Source organism: Malus domestica, chromosome 13, assembly GCF_042453785.1.
Source record: "Malus domestica chromosome 13, GDT2T_hap1".
In the NCBI taxonomy this organism is placed as follows: domain Eukaryota; kingdom Viridiplantae; phylum Streptophyta; class Magnoliopsida; order Rosales; family Rosaceae; genus Malus; species Malus domestica.
Window position 1 is genome coordinate 4,714,083 of NC_091673.1, and position 20,691 is coordinate 4,734,773.

The following is a 20,691-nucleotide window of genomic DNA, read 5'->3' on the forward strand; positions in this document are numbered from 1 at the left end:
TAATAATTCATCATCAAGATTCAAAAGTGCTTCCATATTGATTAAAAACAAAAGACGAAAGGTGCTTTTGCATAATTGCAGACAATGAAAAATGAATCAGAATAGCCCGATATATAGCTGATAAACTACTCTCAACTTATTGCCGATTAATTTTAAGTTAGATGCTCGTATTCTATTATAATCTTTCAACTATTCAGTATCAAGTTAAGAATGTCATCTTTCATATCTTACGATTAATTGTTTTGAGATTTTTTATCCTTCACACTATCTTACAACATTAGATGCATTTTATAAATCTTCCTCTTTCAAATTCTTGCAGCTGGTACCCCCTCTTGAGGTCATTTTCTTTATCTTATCGTTATCTTTTGCCCCTTTAATAAAAGAAATAGCATATCCAAAGTTTGCTTTGGTGCAATTGAAATTAATCCTGACATGACCCTGACATTGATCAAGTCGCTTTTGGACAGATCCAAAGATTCCAAACTAATGATTCTGATTTACCAAAAAAAAAAAAAAAAACTAATGATTCTGATCATTAGATGGTGCATGTGGGGCAAAAAATAATAAAATTTTTTATGAAGGTGACACGTAAACTTTTGGATGAAAATGACAAAATTATCCTCGATACACATCGGGATTCCAATGCACATGCAACGAACAATAACGGCTCAATCAAGAAGGAGTCAAAGATGATCAAAAAATTATATTTATTCAAATCCATCTCATCACTCATCATCAAATTCTTATTCAAAAGGTAACTTCCAATTTTTCTATTTAATTTAGGATTAATTACCATGTTAATTGTAAAATATTATTTCACATAATATCTTGCAATTATTCACTCAATTTCACCATATATGGCCATGCACTATTCTCCAAATAGGGCCGGTCACTTCCCTATAAATAGTCATATTCTCCCATTAAAAAACTAAGTCATTTGCTATTCACAAACTCTTAAACACATTATTTTACAGGTGCAATTTTGTTAAAGGAGAAGACGGCGAAAATTTACATCCACAGTGCATGTTTCCTGATTCTTGTGAGTTTGTATGACTGTTATACTAGAAAATTTCTCAATTGTAGTATGTTACATGGGCGTTGGTTTTGGTTCTCCGTTTTCTTTGCTCTAAGGGATTCTGACTTTATATTCATCTTCTATATATAAAGCCAATCGAAAAGTGAATAGTGATTTTGGTGTCACCAAGCTTCAACAAAAGATTTGGACAAAAATGCCCCCACGACAAAAAACTTCAAGGGCATCCCAAAATAATGCATCAAATAAGGCAAAGACATTTTTCGTCATTTTAACAGTATTTTTTTAATAATTAATTTTTTTGTGGTTTTTTCTTAATTAATACCTCACAATATACTAGGAATAATATGATTCAATTTCTCTATATTTAATCACATTCAAAACATCTTAAGAGGCGTGTAATGCATGTTATAAAAAAGGTCTTTCGCTCGTGGATAATAATGTGATTATATTAGTTGTCAAATGATTTTTTTTAACAAACGATATTATCTACACTAAGAGAGAAGGGGTTGAGCTTAGTCTCACAGTGAGCTAGCAATAATATGATTCAATCAGTTGTTTATTAAATATTATTTTCTCTATTTTTAAACACTATCAAAACATATTAAGAGACGTGTAATGCCAGTTATAAAAAGGTCTTTTTGTCACATCCCGGCCCAAGCCCCCACCACATCCCGGGCTCGACTCCATCGTAGCACGATATTGTCCACTTTGGATCCTGACCACGCCCTCACGGTTTTGTTTCTGGGAACTCACACAAGAACTTCCTAATGGGTCACCCATCTTGTGATTGCTCTCGCTGCAATCTCGCTTAACTTCAGAGTTCCGATGGAATCGGAAGCCAGTGAATTCCCAAAAAACCTTATGCTAGGTAGAGATGAGAATATACATATAAGACTTACAAGATTCACTCCCCTGGACGATGTGGGATGTGACAATCCACCCCCTTGGGGCCCGACGTCCTCGTCGGCACACATCCGGCCAGGGATTGGCTCTGATACCAAATTGTCACATTTCGACCCAGGCCCCCACCACATCCCGGGCTCGACTCCACCGTAGCACGATATTGTCTGCTTTGGGCCCCGACCACGCCCTCACGGTTTTGTTTCTGAAAACTCACACAAGAACTTCCCAGTGAATCACCTATCCTGGGATTGCTCTCGTTGCGATCTCGCTTAACTTCGAAGTTCCAATGGAACACGAAGCCAGTGAGCTCCCAAAAGACCTCGTGTTAGGTAGAGATGAGAATATACATATAAGACTTACAAGATCCACACCTCTGGGCGATGTGGGATGTGACATTTTTGCACGTGGATAATAATGTGATTAAATTAGTTATCAAATGATTGTTTTTTTTTTACAAATAATATTATCTACACTAAGGGGGAGGGGGTGGATTTAGCCTCACAATGAGCTAGTAATAATGTGATTCAATCATTTGTTTATTAAATATTATTTTCTCTATTCTTAATGTAAATTCTATAGAGACCGATTTTATTATGTGAATTTAGCTGTTTTAATTGGTTTATGAGAGATTTGTTCTAGCATGATATAAGATTATTCATTAAGAAGGTTACATAATTTGTAAGACTATATTGTAACGGACTTATACGACTCCTATTTATAAGAGAAAAACGAAAATAAATCCTAAACATAATGGATAAATAATCATAATCCTTGACCCACAAAAAAACTAATAAAATAACAATAATAACAAGAACTAAATTTCCAACAAATTCATCGTCAAAAGTGCTTCCATACCGAACCAAAAAAAAAAAAAGCAAAATCAAAAACTGATTTTGCATAATTGCAGAAATGGGAAATGAACCATGTGGTGAAATTCTACTTCTTGCAAAAAATTTATCAGAGTTACTAATTAAAACGCTCCATTACGATTTCAGAATTGTCTTACAATTTGTTTCACAGAAGTGTACGTACCCACTACGCCAACAAAAGACCCTATTACCATAATCGCAACAATTACCACCAACTCGAACCCGAATCTCCGAGCAGCAACGTTAATCTTGAGGTAGAACAAGCACGGCAGCAAGACTGAGACCATCACGTTCAGAGATGCGCCGATTAAAGCCATTAAGTAGCTAAAAAAGGGAATGGCCAAGGCCACAATTACGGTGCTAATTACAATTAAGGTTCGCACGAAGATGCTAATTGTGAGACTATTGCGAAAAGGGCGTGTATCCTCAATAGCAGCAGCAATCGGAGTGATTATAATTGCATACTTTGTGAGGGGATTAATTATAGTAATGTAAATTGCTATCCTTGAACTAATTTTTCGTACTGGAAGATTTAATGTGACTTGAGACTTCAATTCTTGTCCGAACATCAAGTAACCTAAAACCGCCATTGATCCGTAGGTGATGGTGCTTGCAACGAAGCAGATAAGTAATACCTGCAATGATGGGGAAAATGGACATGGTCATATCACTGCAAAAGATTTCAGGAACAAATAGAATCCGTTACAAAAAATTTAGTCAAAAATTAAGTTGAAGGAGAGTAAACCGACAATAAGCTATGTGTGAATCACGATTTAATGCCTCTTTATAGTCCTCTTAAATGTTTCTCTTATTCTGTTTTTTATTAAAAATTTGTAACCATTCTATCTGCACCTGTTCCCTGAATTATTTAACCGTGCTTTGAAAATACTGACCTTGGAGAATTTGCTCCTGTCCTTCATGGAATTGCACAATGTGGGAAAAACTGCATGGCCACAATAGCAGAACAGATACAAGTTCACAGCAGTAGGCAATCCTCTGAAATTCAGAAGAACATCTCCTTCATGAAACCCTACACCATCAACCGCACCAACCCAAAATACGCAGGCAACCAAAAAAAGAGAAGCGAAAACTCCTCCGGCGGAAACATACGCCAACAATCCCAGACTCTTCAGCCATGTCGTTGGCAGAATTACAAGGGCAGTGAGCAAAACAAAGCATTGTTTGCCTCCGACTTTGAGGCCTGCCATGTTAAAACCCTTGCTTGGGAACAACTGGCTTAAGTTGTCACCTTCTAATATTAGAAACTCAACAGCTACCAAATACAGCTCAAGGTACATAAAAATGGAGATGGCGACTCTTCCTTTCTGTCCATAAGCAGCTTCTCCAATGTCGGGATAACTCTTGATCCGCGGATTCCCGTCCATGCATCGTCGTAGAAGCAACCCGGTATACCAACAAAGAAGTGCCAACAGGAAAAGAAGGATTAAGCTCAGCCACCCTCCTTCAGAAAGTGCAATTGGAATCGATAGAATCCCAACTCCTGAAAAATTAAACAAGGTAATTAAGAACGTTTTGTGTGAAGGGGTCAGACACGCTATCCTAGTCAACCGACCTAATTCATATTTGTTGTAATTAAGAAATTTAAAAATATAGTGTGACAGAGAGAAAAAAGAGACAAATTTACCTGATAACGTGTTGAGGCCATTAAAACATGTTCTGAAAAATGTGGTGCCTCCACCTTTGGTTGGTTCCTGTGAGGGTAGGTTTTGGCTCTCAATTTTCTCTGCTTTAAGGCTGTCCATTTTTTGTATTGCCCACTATAAAAACTTTGGTTCCACTGAGGAAGCAAGGGCTATCCAGATACATAATGCAAAAAGGTGACCAAAGCTAGCATTGCCAGAAACGATTGAATTCCAATAACAAAATCATTTGTTCCTGGAAAAAAAGAAAAGAAAAGAAAGGGAAATGGATGGTGAGGATGAGTAGATAGCCACACAAACAAACATAAATATTTAATTAAAGAGAGCATTAAGCAGCTTGTGTTAGACCAAGTCCGTGTCTGGTTTCTGTTCCCGCAACTTCAGGAAGTTGTGATCAACCTAAACTCTTATCTATGAAGAGTTAGCTCAGTTTACAACTCTTTTAAATGTTTGTTGTTTCTATGATACGTTTCCTCTGTATCTTCTGTTGTAATTTTTGAATTTTGAATAGCCTTGTAAATAGGGATTTCATTCTCTAATCTAATCTGAAGTGGAATATAAATACATGCAGCCCTTCATTGAAAAGGCATGCAATTGAAGTGAACCCTTGAATATACTTAAGTTTTACATGGTATCAGAACCCTAGCAGTCTAACGACACAAATCCAATTTTTTTTCCCATTGGCTGATAGCTCGAAGGCATGCAATTGAAGATACAAAGGAAACGTATCACCGAAACAACAAACATTTAAAAGAGTTGCAAACTGAACTAACTCTTCATAGATAAGAGTTTAGGTTGATCACAACTTCCTGAAGTCGCGGGAACAGAAACCAACTGGGTCTAACAGCTTGTACAATCTGTGGAATTTAATTGGTGAAAATTACACGTCTATAGGCTTTCAAGATGAAACCCACTTACATGTCACGAAATTTGCTTTAGAAGAAATTAAGCTTAATTTCCATTAGGATCCAATCTCAGAGGAGACGTATCCTCTTATTGTCATGCATTATTTGCGATATCATCCATAACTGTTCAGAACAATGATCGACACGCGAATATAAAACTTATTCGGCACTCCTCTTTTGTTATACTTGGAGGAGTGCGAATGGCTAACAGACTTTCTAGAATGTTATTGTAAATAGAATTTTTTTTAGAATATCAATAACCGTTTTCAAATCATAATTGTGTATTTTATCTTATGATAACTAATATTTTGAATATCATCACTATTTTGGTCATTCTAATACAATTACAAATAAACACATGAAAATTGCACACTTAAAATAGCCCGAAAAGCACTTTCCACGTTCATGGTCTTATCTTACTTCACAATAAAAAAAAAAAACAGAGAGACTGTTATACGTATTTATAAAATTATACAAAGAACATAGTGATTTTATCAAGAAAAATAGTTATTTTTTTGGACGCTCATATGGTTGTAATCCAGAAATTGATGAACTTGAGGACGGTTGAATTTCACAATAAAATTGAAGAGAAAGCCTTCAGGCCATCTCCAACCGAAGGGTCTAAAAGATCAAAGAGCCGAAAATAGTCCGAAAACCGTCTCAAACCAAGGATCAGGGCAAATGGCTCGTGGGCCTCACTGGACAAAAAAGGGCCAACCCGCTGGCTAGCCCAATTTCTTTTTTTTTTTTTTTTTTTTTTTTGTTCTTTTCCATTTGTCTAGCCCCCTTTAGGGTTTGGGGCTTAGGTTTTATTTTTTTGTCCCAGCTTATTTTTTGTTTTTTATGCCTAGCCCACATTTCTTTTCTCTTTTTGGACTTTTTAAAAATAAAAATTTAATTTCTAATTTTTTCTTACATCATTTCTCACATATTTTTCATCATTCTATACTATCTTACCTCATTTTATTTCAATTCTTCACATTCCATACCATTACCATTTGGCCCTCGATTGGAGATGGTTTTTTATGACATGCCTAAAACGAGCCCTATGGCCCTCGGTTGGAAATGGTAAGAAATATGGCCCTGCACTGTTCATTAAAATATTAATTTCTTCGAGGGTCAGAGGCTTCGAGGGTCAGAGGGCTAAAACGAGCCCTTTGGCCAGCCTTCGGTTGGAGATGACCTTATAATTTAGACAAGCAAATGGGTGTTCAAAGAAAGTGAAAAATAGGTGTCCAGAGAAAAATAATCAGAAAAATTAAAAGAAAGGGTCGGCAAATGCTTATGTGGATGATTCTCCCAGATCTGAATAATTTAGCCCTCTGTCCAGAGAAAAATAATCAGAATAATTTAGCCCTCTGTCCCGGATGATTCTCCCAGATCTGATCTCCCCGACTCAAAATGTTTTTGTGGTGGGTCGGCAAATTCAGGACAGTATTGGGATTGCCCATGAACATTTCCACTTCCTGAAAGGTAGAAAAGCTAAAGGTAAGTTCGAGATAGGCATAAAGCTTGATATGGAAAAGGCCTATGATAGGGTGGAGTGGGATTTTCTTGATGCGGTTATGGAAAGAATGGGTTTTTGTAATGATTGGCGGAGGATCATAATGGGGTGTGTGTTTTCGATCCAGTTTAGTCCTTCAAGGGTCCTCAGACAGGGAGACCCCCTCTCACCCTACTTATTTATCTTGGTTGGAAAAGTTCTATCCCGGATGATTAAGGATGCAATGGATCACAATCTTCTGAAGGGTGTAAGGTTCGGTGGCTCCGGACCGATTATTTCGCATATGTTCTTTGCGGATGATACTCTTCTATTTCTGAGAGCAAATGAGAAGAATTGCCGCAATATTATCCAACTCCTTGAATTGTATTGTGAGGTTTCGGGTCAAAAAGTGAACCTTAATAAGTCGAGTGTTTTCTTTGGTGCAAATGTTCCTGTTGACTGCTCCACTCTTTTAGGCAATATCCTTGGTATGAAGGTGGTTGATAACCCGGGTGCTTATCTGGGTGTCTCGGCTATCTGGGGGTGTTAAAAAAAAAAGAGGTTTAGCCTATGTAAAGGGGTGAGTGATGAAGAAGCTCCAAGGTTGGAAACATAATTCTTTGTCTCGAGCGAGGAAAGAAGTTCTAATTATTGCTGTGGTCCAAGCCATTCCTGCCTACCTAATGAATATTTTTAAGTTTTCGGCCATTGTATGTCAGGAACTAGATTCTCTGGTTTCAAATTTTTGGTAAGGGAGCAAGGATGGGGTTCGAAAAACTCATTGGGTTCATAAGTCTATTCTTGGGCTTCCAAAGTCTCGGGGTGGCTTAGGCTTCCGGAATTTTCAAGAATTTAATAAAGCTTACTTATGAAGCAATGTTGGAGATTGGTAACTAAACCAAATTCTCTATGGGCTCGTGTGATCAAAGCTCGCTATTTCCCTCACTGTTCTTTTTTGGAGGCTAGAAAAGGAGGTCGAGCTTCGTGGGCATGGGCTAGTCTTCTCTCAGTTAGAGATTTGTTTAATAAGGGTTCCCATTGGCAAATCATGGGAGGGCAAGATGTCAAGGTTTGGAGTGATAGGTGGCTGCCCTCGATTCCTTCGGGACACCCGAAGCCTATGGGACAGCAGAGTGTATCGCCAAATCTCAGAGTTTCTTCGCTAATATGCCCGATATCAAGTTGTTGGGATATTGATTTTTTTGCAAGCTTTTCTCTCTGAAATGGATCAAATGGCTATTTAGACTACTCCCATTGGTGTTTTAGGTCGTAAGGATATACTTGTGTGGGCTCCGAACAAGAAGGGTATCTACTCGGTTAAGTCGGGGTATAATTGGTTACTAAGCAGTGCTGTGGACAAGAGGGGGTTTAGCTCTACTTTAATTAATCAACTCACTCCTATTTTTTTGAAACATTTATGGAAACTTGGGGTGTATCCTAAGATCCGGCACTTTATTTGGATCTCGATTCATGGTGGGCTTCCCACCCGTGCTACTCTCTATCACCGTAAATTTGCCCATTCCCCTGTGTGTCCTATCTGTTTGTGCTAGGATGAATCTCTTGAGCATCTCTTCCTCCTTTGTACTTGGGTTCACCCTATCTGGTTTGGCGGTGCGCTCCCTTACAAAGTGGATGGTAAAGCTATTTCTTCGTGGGGTGGGTGGTGCAATGATGTGTTTTCGCCAACGTTTGGATCGGCTTCAAGCAAGAATTGGGTCCAATCTTACATTGCTTTCACTTGTTGGTTCATTTGGAAAGCTCGTTGTGATTTTGTGTTTAATAAGGTTCCATTGAACCCGGTTTCAGTTCTTCTAAAAATTTCAGCTGCCCTTAGTTCTTTTTTGAAGGCTAATTCTAGCGTGGAGCCGTGTGGAGTGACGAGTTTTGCTTCGGCTCCTGGAGTTGCCTCTTGGTGTGCTCTGTCTGATCCTTGTTTTAAGATAAATGTGGATGATAGCTGGTCGATGGTCACTCAACAAGGTTTCGTTAGGGTGTTGGTGCGTGTTGCTGAAGGAAGATTTGTAGCAGCTGCGCGCTACCCTATTTGTGCTCCATCTGCCATCACTGCGGAAGCCCTTGCCTTGTTTCATGGGTGCAGGTTGGGGTTGAAGTTGGGTTTTCAGGAGGTCATTTTCAAAGCGGACTTGTCAGAAGTCATTTCTTGTCTTTCTAGTTCTGTTGTTGACAACTGGGAGGCTTCCCCTACATTGGGGATGATCAGATTGTTGGGGAGTTCTTTTCAGAGTTGTCGTTGGTCTTGGGTTCCGAGATTAGCTAATGAAGCAACGCACATTTTGGCGTTGCATAATTCGTCGGAGATGAATGATTATGTTTAGGTTGATCGACCCCCATCTTCGTTGGTTTTCATCCTACACAATGACGGCCTTCCTTGTCCACATTAATTCTCATATGTTTTTTTTTGGTGCTGGGGTGACGCTTTCACAAGGTGGAAGTGTCCTATTATTTGTAAGCCCCGCACTATTGTTTCCTGCTCAGGCTCTACCTTTGTATTAGCCTCTTATAGGCTCTTCTGCTGCTGCTTTGTTGATCCTGTCTTGTTTCAATGAAGTGTGTTTCCTCTAAAAAAAAAAAGTTTGTTTTCCAACGTCCTCCTTTTTTCTTTTTCTTTTTTTTCTGGGTTCAAATTTGTCCAGGGAAACCTATAGATGATGGAACTTGTTCCTTTTTTGTCCACCCAAAGCCCAAATTCTAGTTCTAGTACTTCATACAGCCCAAGCCTAAATATATATATATATATATATATATATTTGGGATTTTAATTTACCACATTCCCGTCTTCTTCTTGTGCACTTCTTTTTTTGTTTACGTTAGTTGATTTTTTTTATTTATTCAGTTTAGTGGCTACAATAAAAGAAGAGAGTGGTTGGAAAAAAAAAATTAGTGCAAAAATAATTTCTCAAATTTTAATACAAGATGAAGGAGAATCGAACGTGAAAGAGTTAGGTGCTCTCATGGATTTGACAGCATGCAACTTTTCCACATTCTGCAAAAACACTCTGCACGTTCAAACTAAGTACTAATATGACACGCCCCGACCGAAGTCGAGACGTGTTGGCCGTCACGTGAGCGTGACATAGCCTTGTGCGCAAAGCGGAAGCGATAAAGAGTAAGGAAATACGAACAATTTAAAACCAAGCAACTAGCAATCTCAGTTAAGATAGGATGCTAGTGAAAAGTCTAAGTGTATAAATACACTTTCAGAGCAATAAGAAAGTCTAGTTGCAGTCAAATAGGACAATTACTAAGATACAACAGCCGAAGGTGAATCCTACTTTTTCGGATTCTGTCAGAAACCCCGTTGGATTCCTCATGGCCACCAAACTCTGGTACCTAAAACCTAGAGGGGCGAAAAACAAAGTTGAGTGGGTCAGTAAAACACATTTACACGAAAACCTTATTTTTCTTTGAATATACTAACCCCTCGCCGTAAAACAAGTATATAGATAATTTCCCAAAAATAGAATACATAAATATGTATATATCTCAAATCATGCTCAATAATTCAAGATTCATATTTGTATGTATACTGAACTCCTACTGTCCTGTTACCAAGCATTCTCTCTTTTGCTCGCCTAAGGGTGCACTAAGAAAGATTGCTAAAACGACCAAAGGAAAGGGTATATACACCCATAAATTGTAGACCGGAACTGCCCTCGCCTACCTGCACTGACTTCCTTGCCTTACGAAAAGCATTTAAAAAGTTAAATTTTCCCTCCTCAATTAGTTTTTCCTTCGGCAACGAACAGTTCCATGCCTATATATAACAGAGTAACCAATTCAGGTAAGAATAATTTCATAGAAATATAACATGTTAGCCGGAACCTCTGTGGTAGTTTGTACGGCTGAATTCATAGCTCAAAAGTCACTCTAGCCGGAGTCACTACAATGACCTATACGGCAACATATTGCACAAAAGTCGGAACACAATAAAAGGGTCTGTACGACAATAATGGGTGTAATATAATCATGCTCAATATTACTCTCACATAATAGTTGTGCGATAAATCACTAGTCACCTACGAGTCGGAACCATAAATAAGGTATGTACGACAATAATGGGTGTAATATAATCATGCTCAATACTACTCTAACATAATAACTGGGCGATAAATCACTAGTCATCTACGAGTCGAAACCATAAATAAGGTTTGTACGACAAGACTGTGCACCTAAATTGGATCTAATGTGAGCATATGGTGCGAGAGGTGACATAATAAACAAGCTTGTGTCATATCTCTGGCTAAATCACAAGCACCCTAAGTGCAATTTTATGAGTTTAACATTATTCAATCACAAATTGCATCATTGACAATTCATATAACCCAAACATAACTCACCTGAGCTTACCTGGGCCTCCACAACACCATACAACAATATGCATAATTATGATAATGCATATACCAAAATAAAATATAGGCATAGCATGACATTTAAATCACATTTCCTTTAAATACGTTTTCTGGGAAAAACGTCAAGTGTGTATATATATATATATATTGAAAATAATTGCCCACTCACAGATATGCAGCTGGGTCGTAACCCCCATGCCTAGCCTGGCTACGCTCATCCTCCGGATAGGTCTTACCTATAAGAGAAGTACTGAAATAACGTTATTTAAGCACATAAACTAAACTATGTAATAACTTCTCATACATATCTCAAATTGGGTATATGAATATACCACAGTGACCTATACAATCTCAGGATCGTCCCCATATTTTTAAAATAATTTTTCATCCACTCAAGCGCCGCCACGCACCGGCGAGTGCATGGCAAGACACGCGGCCAGGCGCAGGGAGCCCTAACGGAAACAGTAACGGCAGTTAGGGAATATTCTGTTAAATCCTAACAGATTCCGTTAAACTTAATTGACGGTGTCAGAATATTCCGTCATCTTCAACCTCAGACTCTGGCGACCGTCGTCGTCACCGGAAAACTGAGAAATTTTCAAATTGCTATATCTCTCTCATTTCTTCACCATTTTCTACGAAATTACCACCAAAATGAAGCTTAGGGTCCAAAGAATTACTTTATACCTATTTGAAGCTTTAAATTCCACGAAATCACGTCGGAGCAAGTTTGAAAATCCGGTGACCTCTGCAACTCCTCGTATCTGGGCTTCCCGACGTCCAATTTTCACCAACGATGCACTCCGAGCATTGTGGGAAGGTCCTTAAGCTTGCTATGGTTCTAAAAATTAAAGAAACTCACGATTTAAAAGTTGGTGAACAGTACCACCTTCGGAGGTTCAATTTCCAAGGTTTCCTTACGTCTACACCTGGCCAAAACTCATCCAAAACACTTAGGAGGGAGAGAAGATACCTTTAGGAGTCTTGATATGGCTTGAAACCTTGAAAATCACTTCAGTGGTACTGTACCTCGACGGACCTCTCAGGTCTAAGGTTTTCCTATGGTTTCAAGGTCAAAAATGACATGGTTGAATTTGTTGACCTTCAAGGATCTCGGATATGGTCACTGCAAGTTCAATCTGTGAGAAATGGTTGGTTTTGGGGTGTGATCCGTACAATTGCAGAGAGAGAGAGTGTGTGTCCGAGAGGGAGCGAGTACGGGAGGGTGAGAGAGAGAAAGTGGTACTTTTGTGTGTGTGTGGTTTACAAACAACCAACCAATCACCACTAATTTCCTTTAGTTCCAATTGGTCCCAAAAATTTAGGAATTTAACATATTAGTCCACTTCCAATAGCATGTCACACACAACACATCTCAACGCCCAAGGGCATTTTAGTCTTCTCACATCAACGATAATTGTTTCTCGGGACGGGCTGTCACAAATATGATCCAAAAAGGTGGTGCATTTTGCCTTATTTTTGTGAATCTATGATCGTCACACTCAAAAGTTTCTCGACCGTAGGTGTTAGGTTTTTAGCTCTCCATTTCTTTGCTTTTAGCCTTATGGGGTCCGACGTTAGGTGTCTCTCATTAGGCATTTCACAGTAGTTTGAGTGAGTGTGACACTTAAATATAAGAATCATGTAACTTGTGTTTGATACGTATAACAATACTGCTTCACTAGTGTAAGTTCAATATATTAGTATCACACTTAAATTTTCTAGTCCACTGTAAGTGTGTGACTTCTGTACAAGTTCAATATATTAGTCCACACTAGATAATGCATGACAGGCCATGAATAATGCAAGAAAAAGGACTGAAAAAAGCATCAAATTATTAGGGAAGAAAGCAGTGTACGTACTTTGCAGGGATCCCAAATCCAGATTAAATATATGCTCTTCTTTTCTATGGATGTCTTGTTTTTTAGTGTTGAAGTGTTATATATTGGAAGCACATTCTTCTGCTCTAAAAAAAGTTAAAAGTCATTATTTACAATGAAACTTGCTGCTTTATGTGTGCCCAATGTCTCATAATGTATCCAGATTCAATATGAAATACTTGGCTGAACGCCATGAAATAATAATTCATCATCAAGATTCAAAAGTGCTTCCATACTGATTAAAAACAAAAGACGAAAGTTGCTTTTGCATAATTGCAGACGATGAAAAATGAGTCAGAATAGCCCGATATATAGCTAATAAACTATTCTCAATTTATTACCGATTAATTTTGAGTTGAATGCTCGTATTCTATTATATTATCTTTCAATTATTCACTAACAAGCTAAGAATATCATATTTCGTATCTCACGATTAATTATTTTGAGATTTTTTATCTTTCACACGATCTTACAACATTGGATGTATTTTATAGATCTTCCTCTTTCAAATTCTTGCAGCTGGTACCCTCCTTTTGAGGTCATTTTCTTTATCTTATTGTTATCTTTTGCCCAGAGGTCGCACTTGGTGCGATGGCAAGCCATGAGCGGTAGGTCTCGGGTTCGAGACTTGGGAGCAGCCTCTTCATAAATGGGGGTAAGGCTAGCCGACATTCACCTCTCCCAAACCCTGCGTAAAGCGGGAGCCTTGTGCACTGGGTATGACCTTTATTGTTATCTTTTGCCCCTTTAATAAAAGAAATGGCATATCCAAAGTTTGCTTTGGTGCAATTTAAATTAATCCTAACATGATATTCCAAACTAATGATTATGATCAAATGATGGTGCATGCTTCCTGATTCTTGTGAGTTTGTGACCATTGTACTGGAAATTTTCTCAATTGTAGTACGATTCGTAGGCGTTGGTTTTTTTTTTTTTTTTTTTTTGAACTAAAAAAACATCCATTCCGAAAGACCAGAGGCCAACAGAATACAGACAGCCCACACAAGAGCAAGCACAACAAAACAAACAAAGGGCCGTGCGAGGGATAACAGCAATACAAAGACGCTACCACAAAGGTGAGACGTCGTCCCAACACACGCCCAAACCCAAAAAAACCAATCACGGAGGACAAGGCGTTGGTTTTGGTTCTCCGTTTTCTTTGCTTTAAGGGATTCCGACTTAGCTGAGTAATTATTATAACCAAGCACATGAAAATAATGCTGGGAAAAAGCAGTAAATTATTAGAGCAAGTCCAGCCCAAGACAATAGGCTAGTCTAAAGTCCCAAATGTGCTGCAATCCAGCCCAAGTCAGTCTCTAGGCCGGTCCAGAATGTGCAGAGTCCCAACCTACATGACGTCAGCCACTTGATATCCTTTTTTTGTGTTAGGCACGTGGAAAACACGCGCGAATGGTCGCGAGTGGCCGACAACATCGCAAAGGTGGGGCCCACTGTGCAGGTGCAATATGGGGTTCTTCCGTGTGGATATGTGGCACCATGTGGACTGTTGGATTCCCAATGGCTATTTTTCTAGGCCGTTAGATTTCAACGGTAAAAAAAATTGAAATTTAAAATTAATGGCTACTGACATGGCACAATGAGTACCATTTGATTTTCAAATCAACGATCCAGATTTTTTGGCCAAAAAACTTAAAAATAAATAAATAAAATGTCAGAAATTAATAATATTTTTTTATAAAGTCAGAAATTAAAAATTAAATTATTATTTTATTATAAAAATTAATAATATTTTAATAAATTGACTAGCCTATATAGTTTTAGAGATAGAAATGCATTTGATTAATTAAACTGTTCATAGAGTCTATCATTGTTCATTGAGTGGATTAAATAGATTGAATGTCTGTATTTTTTAGAAGTGAAGTTGCTCTTAGGAAAGCAATGCACTTTGTTGGCTGATTAAAAACCGGATTAGGTTTGCTCCTTTTTCTATGAATTTCTTGTTTTTTCAGTTTCGTGGATGCTATTGGACACACATCCTTCTCCACTACAGAAAGTCGAAAGCCATGATCCGGAAGCAGGATTGACATTTGACCGAACGTCAAAACTGACAGTTCAGTTGAAAATTAAAGTATGCGTACCATGATCGAATAAAAGAATTATAAAATTAAAGAATATTGAAATCGAAGAAACACAACAAGATTCCTTAAGAATGTTACATAATTGATAATTCATAAAATTACATTGTAACGCATTTATAAGATTCTTATTTATAAGAGAAAATGAAAAGAAACCCTAAATATAACGTATGAATAATCATAATCCTTGGCCCACAAAAAAATCTAATAAAATAACAATAATAATAAAAACTAATTTTCCAACAAATTCATCATAAAAAAATGCTTCCATACAGAACAAAAAAACAAAAGAAAAATTATATTCTGATCCTTATCCAAAATTACTTTTTGAATAAAACCTTATCTACGATTAAAAACTAATTATAATCCTTAGTATTTAGTTGTAACTTTTTAATATTAAATATGTTGTAATAATTATTGAGTTTTTTGTTTGTAGGTTATATATTGATTCCCATCAATAATAAAAATGTTATTTATCATTGATAGTTATTATTAAGTTCTCATAATAAGAAAAGTCATATATTATCATATATTTTTTATTGTGTGTGAATTTCTCCATATATATGTATATGCATATCACGTACATATGTATGTTTATATACTATAGTTATGTACCAATACATTTGTACCAATATATTCTTACTGATACTTCTGTGGGTATGAGTAATATAAAGTACCAAAGGTTATGTACCGATACTTTCGTACTTATGAATAAAATAAGATACCGAATGTTATGTATAAATTGATTTTGTTTTGTTGTTGAATTTTTTTAATAATGAGAATTTGAATTTTGAATAAATTTTTATCTATTCATATGATTAGAGCACAAAATAAAAAACATAATTATGGATGGGTAAAGAATTTCGAATGAAAAGTTTATAAATAATAAATGTGCTATAATTACTTAAATCTAGTAAGTTTTAAAAATAAGGACTTATATTAGATTTTAAAAACCATTCAGGTTAAAATTTAAAAACAATCTTATTGAAACCCTAAAATCTAAAAGCCCCAAAAAAAAAATGCAAAAACAGAAAGTGATTTTGCATAATTGCAGAATGGGAAATGAATCATGTGCTGAAATTCTACTTCTTGCAAAACATTTATCAGAGTTACTAATTAAAATGCTCCATTACAATTTCAGAATTGTCTTACAATTTGTTTCACAGAAGTGTACGTACCCACTATACCAACAAAAGACCCTATTACCATAATCGCAACAATTACCACGAACTCGAACCCGAATCTCTGAGCAGCAACGTTAATCTTGAGGTAGAACAAGCACGGCAGCAAGACTGAGACCGTCACGCTCAGAGATGCGCCGACTAAAGCCATTAAGTAGCTGAAAAATGGAATGGCTAATGCCACAATTACGGTGCTAATTACAATTAAGGTTCGCACGAAGATGCTAATTGTGCGACTGTTGCGAAAAGGGCGTGTATCCTCAATAGCAGCAGCAATCGGAGTGATTATAATTGCATACTTTGTGAGGGGATTAATTATAGTAATGTAAATTGCAATCCTTGAACAAATTTTTCGTACTGGAAGATTTAATGTGACTTGAGACTTCAAGTTTTGTCCGAACATCAAGTAACCTAAAACCGCCATTGATCCGTAGGTGATGGTGCTTGCAACGAAGCAGATAAGTAATACCTGCAATGATGGGGAAAATGGACATGGTCAGATCACTGCAAAAGATTTCAGGAACAAATAGAATCGGTTACAAAAATTTTAATAAAAAATCAAGTTGAAGGAGACTAAACCGACAATAAGTCATATGTGAATCACGATTTAATGCCTCTTTATAATCCTCTTAAGTATTCCTCTAGTTCTGTTTTTTATTAAAAATTTGCAACTGTTCTATCTGCGCATGTTCCCTGAATTATTTAACCGCTCTTTGAAAATACTGACCTTGGAGAATTTGCTTCTGTCCTTCATGGAATTGCACAATGTGGGAAAAACTGCATGGCCACAATAGCAGAACAGATACAAGCTCACAGCAGTAGGCAATCCTCTGAAATTCAGAAGAACATCTCCTTCATGAAACCCTACACCATCAACCGCACCAACCCAAAATACGCAGGCAACCAAAAAAAGAGAGGCGAAAACTCCTCCGGCGGAAACATACGCCAACAATCCCAGACTCTTCAGCCATGTCGTTGGCAGAATTACAAGGGCGGTGAGCAAAACAAAGCATTGTTTGCCTCCGACTTTGAGGCCTGCCATGTTAAAACCCATGCTTGGGAACAACTGGTTTAAGTTGTCACCTTCTAATATTAGAAACTCAACAGCTACCAAATACAGCTCAAGGTACATAAAAATGGAGATGGCAAGTCTTCCTTTCTGTCCATAAGCAGCTCCTCCAATGTCGGGATAACTCTTGATCCCCGGATTCCCGTCCATGCAACGTTGCAGAAGCAACCCAGTATACCAACAAAGAAGTGCCAACTGGAAAAGAAGGATTAAGCTCAGCCACCCTCCTTCAGAAAGCGCAAATGGAATCGATAGAATCCCAACTCCTGAAAAATTAAACAAGGTAATTAAGAATGTTTTGTGTGAAAGGATCAGACACACTAACCTAATCAACTGACCTAACTCATACTTATCGTAATTAAGAAAGTTAAAAATATGGTGTGACAGGGAGAAAAAAGTGACAAATTTACCTGATAACGTGTTGAGACCATTAAAACATGTTCTGAAAAATGTGGTGCCTCCACCTTTGGTTGGTTCCTGTGAGGGTAGGTTTTGGCTCTCAATTTTCTCTGCTTTAAGGCTGTCCATTTTTTTGCGCTGCCCACTATAAAAACTTTGGTTCCACTGAGGAAGAAGGGGCTATCCAGTTATATAACGCAAAAAGGTGACCAAAGCTAGCGTTGCCAGAAACGATTGAATTCCAATAACAAAATCATTTGTTCCTGGAAAAAAAGAAAAGAAAAGAAAAGAAAAGGGAAATGGATGGTGAGGATGAGTAGATAGCCACACAAACAAACACCAATATTTAATTAAAGAGAGCATTAGGCAGCTTGTACAATCTGTGGAATTTAATTGGTGAAAATTACACGTCTATAGACTTTCAAAAGGAAGCCCACTTTACATGTCACGAACCTTGCTTTAGAAGAAATTAAGCTTACTTTCCATTAGGATCCAATCTCAGAGGAGACGTATGCTCTTATTGTCATGCATTATTTGCGATGTCATCAATAACTGTTTAGAACAGTGATTGACACGTGAATATAAAACTTATTTGGCACTCCTCATTTGTTACAGTGGGAGAAGTGCCATTGTAAATTGAATTTATAGAATGCCAATAACCGTTTTCAAATCATAATTGTGTATTTTATTTTATGATAACTAATATTTTGAATATCATCACTATTTTGGTCAATATCCAATAAGTTCTCATTCTAAAACAATTACGAATAAACACATGAAAATTGCACTCCTGGTTTGGTATTTATGTGCTTTGAAAAAAGAACTGCTTCTGCTGTGAGAATAAGCTCATTTTTGCTGCTTCACGTTTTCAACTTTTTTTCACCTAAAACTGTGAAAAATAAGCTGTTTTATATATTTACCAAACATATTTTTTAGCTCAACTTTTTTTATACCCACTTTTTATAAAAATACCTCAGTACCAAACAATTACTTAAAATAGCCCAAAAAGCACTTTCCACGTTCATGGTCTTATCTTACATCACAATCAAACTGGAAACCATGTCTCTTTTTTTTTTTTTTTGTTGAGATTCTCAACAATTTGAGGAAATTTATTGATATGGATAAAAGAAGAAGTTATACCTAGTCGGGAGTGACATAAACCTTACCATGTGCTTTTCAACACTTTTGTTTAAAGATAATTAAAACAAAAGAATATTATAAACATGATTAGTGTACATGTTTTGAGTAAATTTTAAAGCGCAAAGAAAAACATACATAACAATGGCAATTAGATAATTAGGGTTTTTTTGGTTTTTTTTTTTTTTTTTATTTTACCATTATTAAGGAGAATGAAGATGGTTCGAAACTATTGAAATGATTTAGGAGAGAGAGTTTCAAACCGTGACATAGGTGAAAACTTAACACCCTATCACTAGGATATTGAACTACATGCAAATTAATTTTCTTTCATAAGATTGGATTGCCTTTTTTTCTTTCGGTGTTAGTAAGTGGAAGCTATTGGGCACACGGGTCTTGCACTAGAGAAAGAAACCAATTTACAATATTGGTACCTATTGATGCATGATCGGGACGTATATCTGAAATGACTCATTTAAGTGATTATTTACATTAACTAAAGATTTGAGCCTCTCTAATTTTAAATGTGAAAAACTCACATACTTTCAACCAAAAAGGGGTCGAATTTGTATATTTATACTGAAATCATCGGGAAAAAAAAAATTATGGAGAGTTTTGATACAAGTGATCTAAGTTTTGAGATGGAGAGTTGAACTCGGGTATACAAAAAAAGCATATTCGCTCTAACTAATGTAGTTACACCTGCCTCTAAAAAATTAGTCCAATATTAGAGCCGCATAAGTTTTAGTTTTCTGATAGACAAGTGAACAACTCATTTAAATGTGTCGTTTCAAAAAGTCAGGACGTTCTTTTTTATGTTTCCCATGATCGATCGATGCCTGGTAGTGTTGTGATAATTTACCTAGCATTATGTATGAAGAGAGTGGAAATATGACCGCATGAACAACGATAAAGGTGCTTCCATCCCATGTATATGCTCGCTTGTATAATTGTAAGGAAGACGTTAGAGCTATGATAATAATCCATCACCATTAATATAGAATCATGTTTCGCTAATAAAAGGAGAGCAGCAAGTGTTGCTGAAAAACCAATCATAAATGGATACGTGTCTGAATAATTAAAATTGGAACTATAATCGGACACTTATTTATTTGTGATTGGGTTTCAACATCACTTGCTGCTATTCTTTCACAAGCGAAGCATGATTCTTTTATATATGATCAATCCATCACCATCTCTAAGTAGGGCCGTCTCTGAGATTTCGGAGGTCCTGTGTGAAATTCATAAAAGATGCCTTTTTTATAAGACATCTTAAAAAAAAATTGAATAATGTATTGATGTTAAAAAGTAATATCGAAATAAACTTTGTGGTTCCTTTTATTTCAAAAAGAACCTATCAATAGCTCCTTTTTGAGACTGAGTCAATTGTTCAATTTTTCTTTTTCTTTGACGCTTTAAGTAGCCAAATTGATATTTTCTAGTAGGTGTCATTTTTTATATCACAATAAAATTATAGTAACTATGAACAATGAAACCTGATAGTCCGCAATACGTGTGCGCCTAGTGATTTTTTGTGACTGTTCTTCTCTTGATTTTGTCCTGAAAAGTACAAAAGAAAAAAAAATATTATAAATGAGAAAGACCCAAATCTTCAAATTCCAAGTCAATATACTTGAATTAGTAAATATTTTATTTTAATCGAAATCTACATCATTTTAATCAATTGAATTGTCTTCATATT

General features: G+C 36.7%; 3 protein-coding genes across 3 annotated transcripts; 1 reads left to right on the plus strand and 2 right to left on the minus strand.

The window, feature by feature from the left end:
- Positions 1–2,851: 2,851 nt before the first annotated feature.
- Positions 2,852–4,698, minus strand: LOC103452328 (amino acid transporter AVT1I-like). Its single transcript, XM_008391828.4, has 3 exons — positions 4,454–4,698; positions 3,702–4,309; positions 2,852–3,443 (listed from the first exon to the last, which is right to left on the minus strand). Exons 1-3 carry the CDS (start codon positions 4,569–4,571, stop codon positions 2,931–2,933), a joined length of 1,239 nt encoding a protein of 412 aa, XP_008390050.1. The 5' UTR covers positions 4,572–4,698; the 3' UTR covers positions 2,852–2,930.
- Positions 4,699–7,905: 3,207 nt separating this feature from the next.
- LOC139190471 (uncharacterized) lies at positions 7,906–9,193 on the plus strand. Its single transcript, XM_070810788.1, has 2 exons — positions 7,906–8,010; positions 8,408–9,193. The coding sequence occupies exons 1-2, from the start codon at positions 7,906–7,908 to the stop codon at positions 9,191–9,193; spliced, it is 891 nt and encodes a 296-aa protein (XP_070666889.1).
- A 7,119-nt stretch (positions 9,194–16,312) lies between these two features.
- LOC103451819 (amino acid transporter AVT1I-like) lies at positions 16,313–18,101 on the minus strand. Its single transcript, XM_008391247.4, has 3 exons — positions 17,864–18,101; positions 17,112–17,719; positions 16,313–16,853 (listed from the first exon to the last, which is right to left on the minus strand). The coding sequence occupies exons 1-3, from the start codon at positions 17,979–17,981 to the stop codon at positions 16,341–16,343; spliced, it is 1,239 nt and encodes a 412-aa protein (XP_008389469.1). The 5' UTR covers positions 17,982–18,101; the 3' UTR covers positions 16,313–16,340.
- Between the last annotated feature and the right edge of the window lie 2,590 nt (positions 18,102–20,691).

Bases quoted from the DNA above. Each gene is read 5' to 3' on its own strand.
- LOC103452328 (XM_008391828.4), bottom strand. From the start codon at position 4,571: ATGGACAGCCTTAAAGCAGAGAAAATTGAGAGCCAAAACCTACCCTCA. The intron at 4,310-4,453 runs GTAAATTTGTCT...TTAATTTTTCAG, and splicing joins TGGCCTCAACACGTTATCAG to GAGTTGGGATTCTATCGATT. The intron at 3,444-3,701 runs GTCAGTATTTTC...CCATCATTGCAG, and splicing joins ACAGGAGCAAATTCTCCAAG to GTATTACTTATCTGCTTCGT.
- LOC139190471 (XM_070810788.1), top strand. From the start codon at position 7,906: ATGGGAGGGCAAGATGTCAAGGTTTGGAGTGATAGGTGGCTGCCCTCG. The intron at 8,011-8,407 runs GTTTCTTCGCTA...TGTTTGTGCTAG, and splicing joins GTGTATCGCCAAATCTCAGA to GATGAATCTCTTGAGCATCT.
- LOC103451819 (XM_008391247.4), bottom strand. From the start codon at position 17,981: ATGGACAGCCTTAAAGCAGAGAAAATTGAGAGCCAAAACCTACCCTCA. The intron at 17,720-17,863 runs GTAAATTTGTCA...TTAATTTTTCAG, and splicing joins TGGTCTCAACACGTTATCAG to GAGTTGGGATTCTATCGATT. The intron at 16,854-17,111 runs GTCAGTATTTTC...CCATCATTGCAG, and splicing joins ACAGAAGCAAATTCTCCAAG to GTATTACTTATCTGCTTCGT.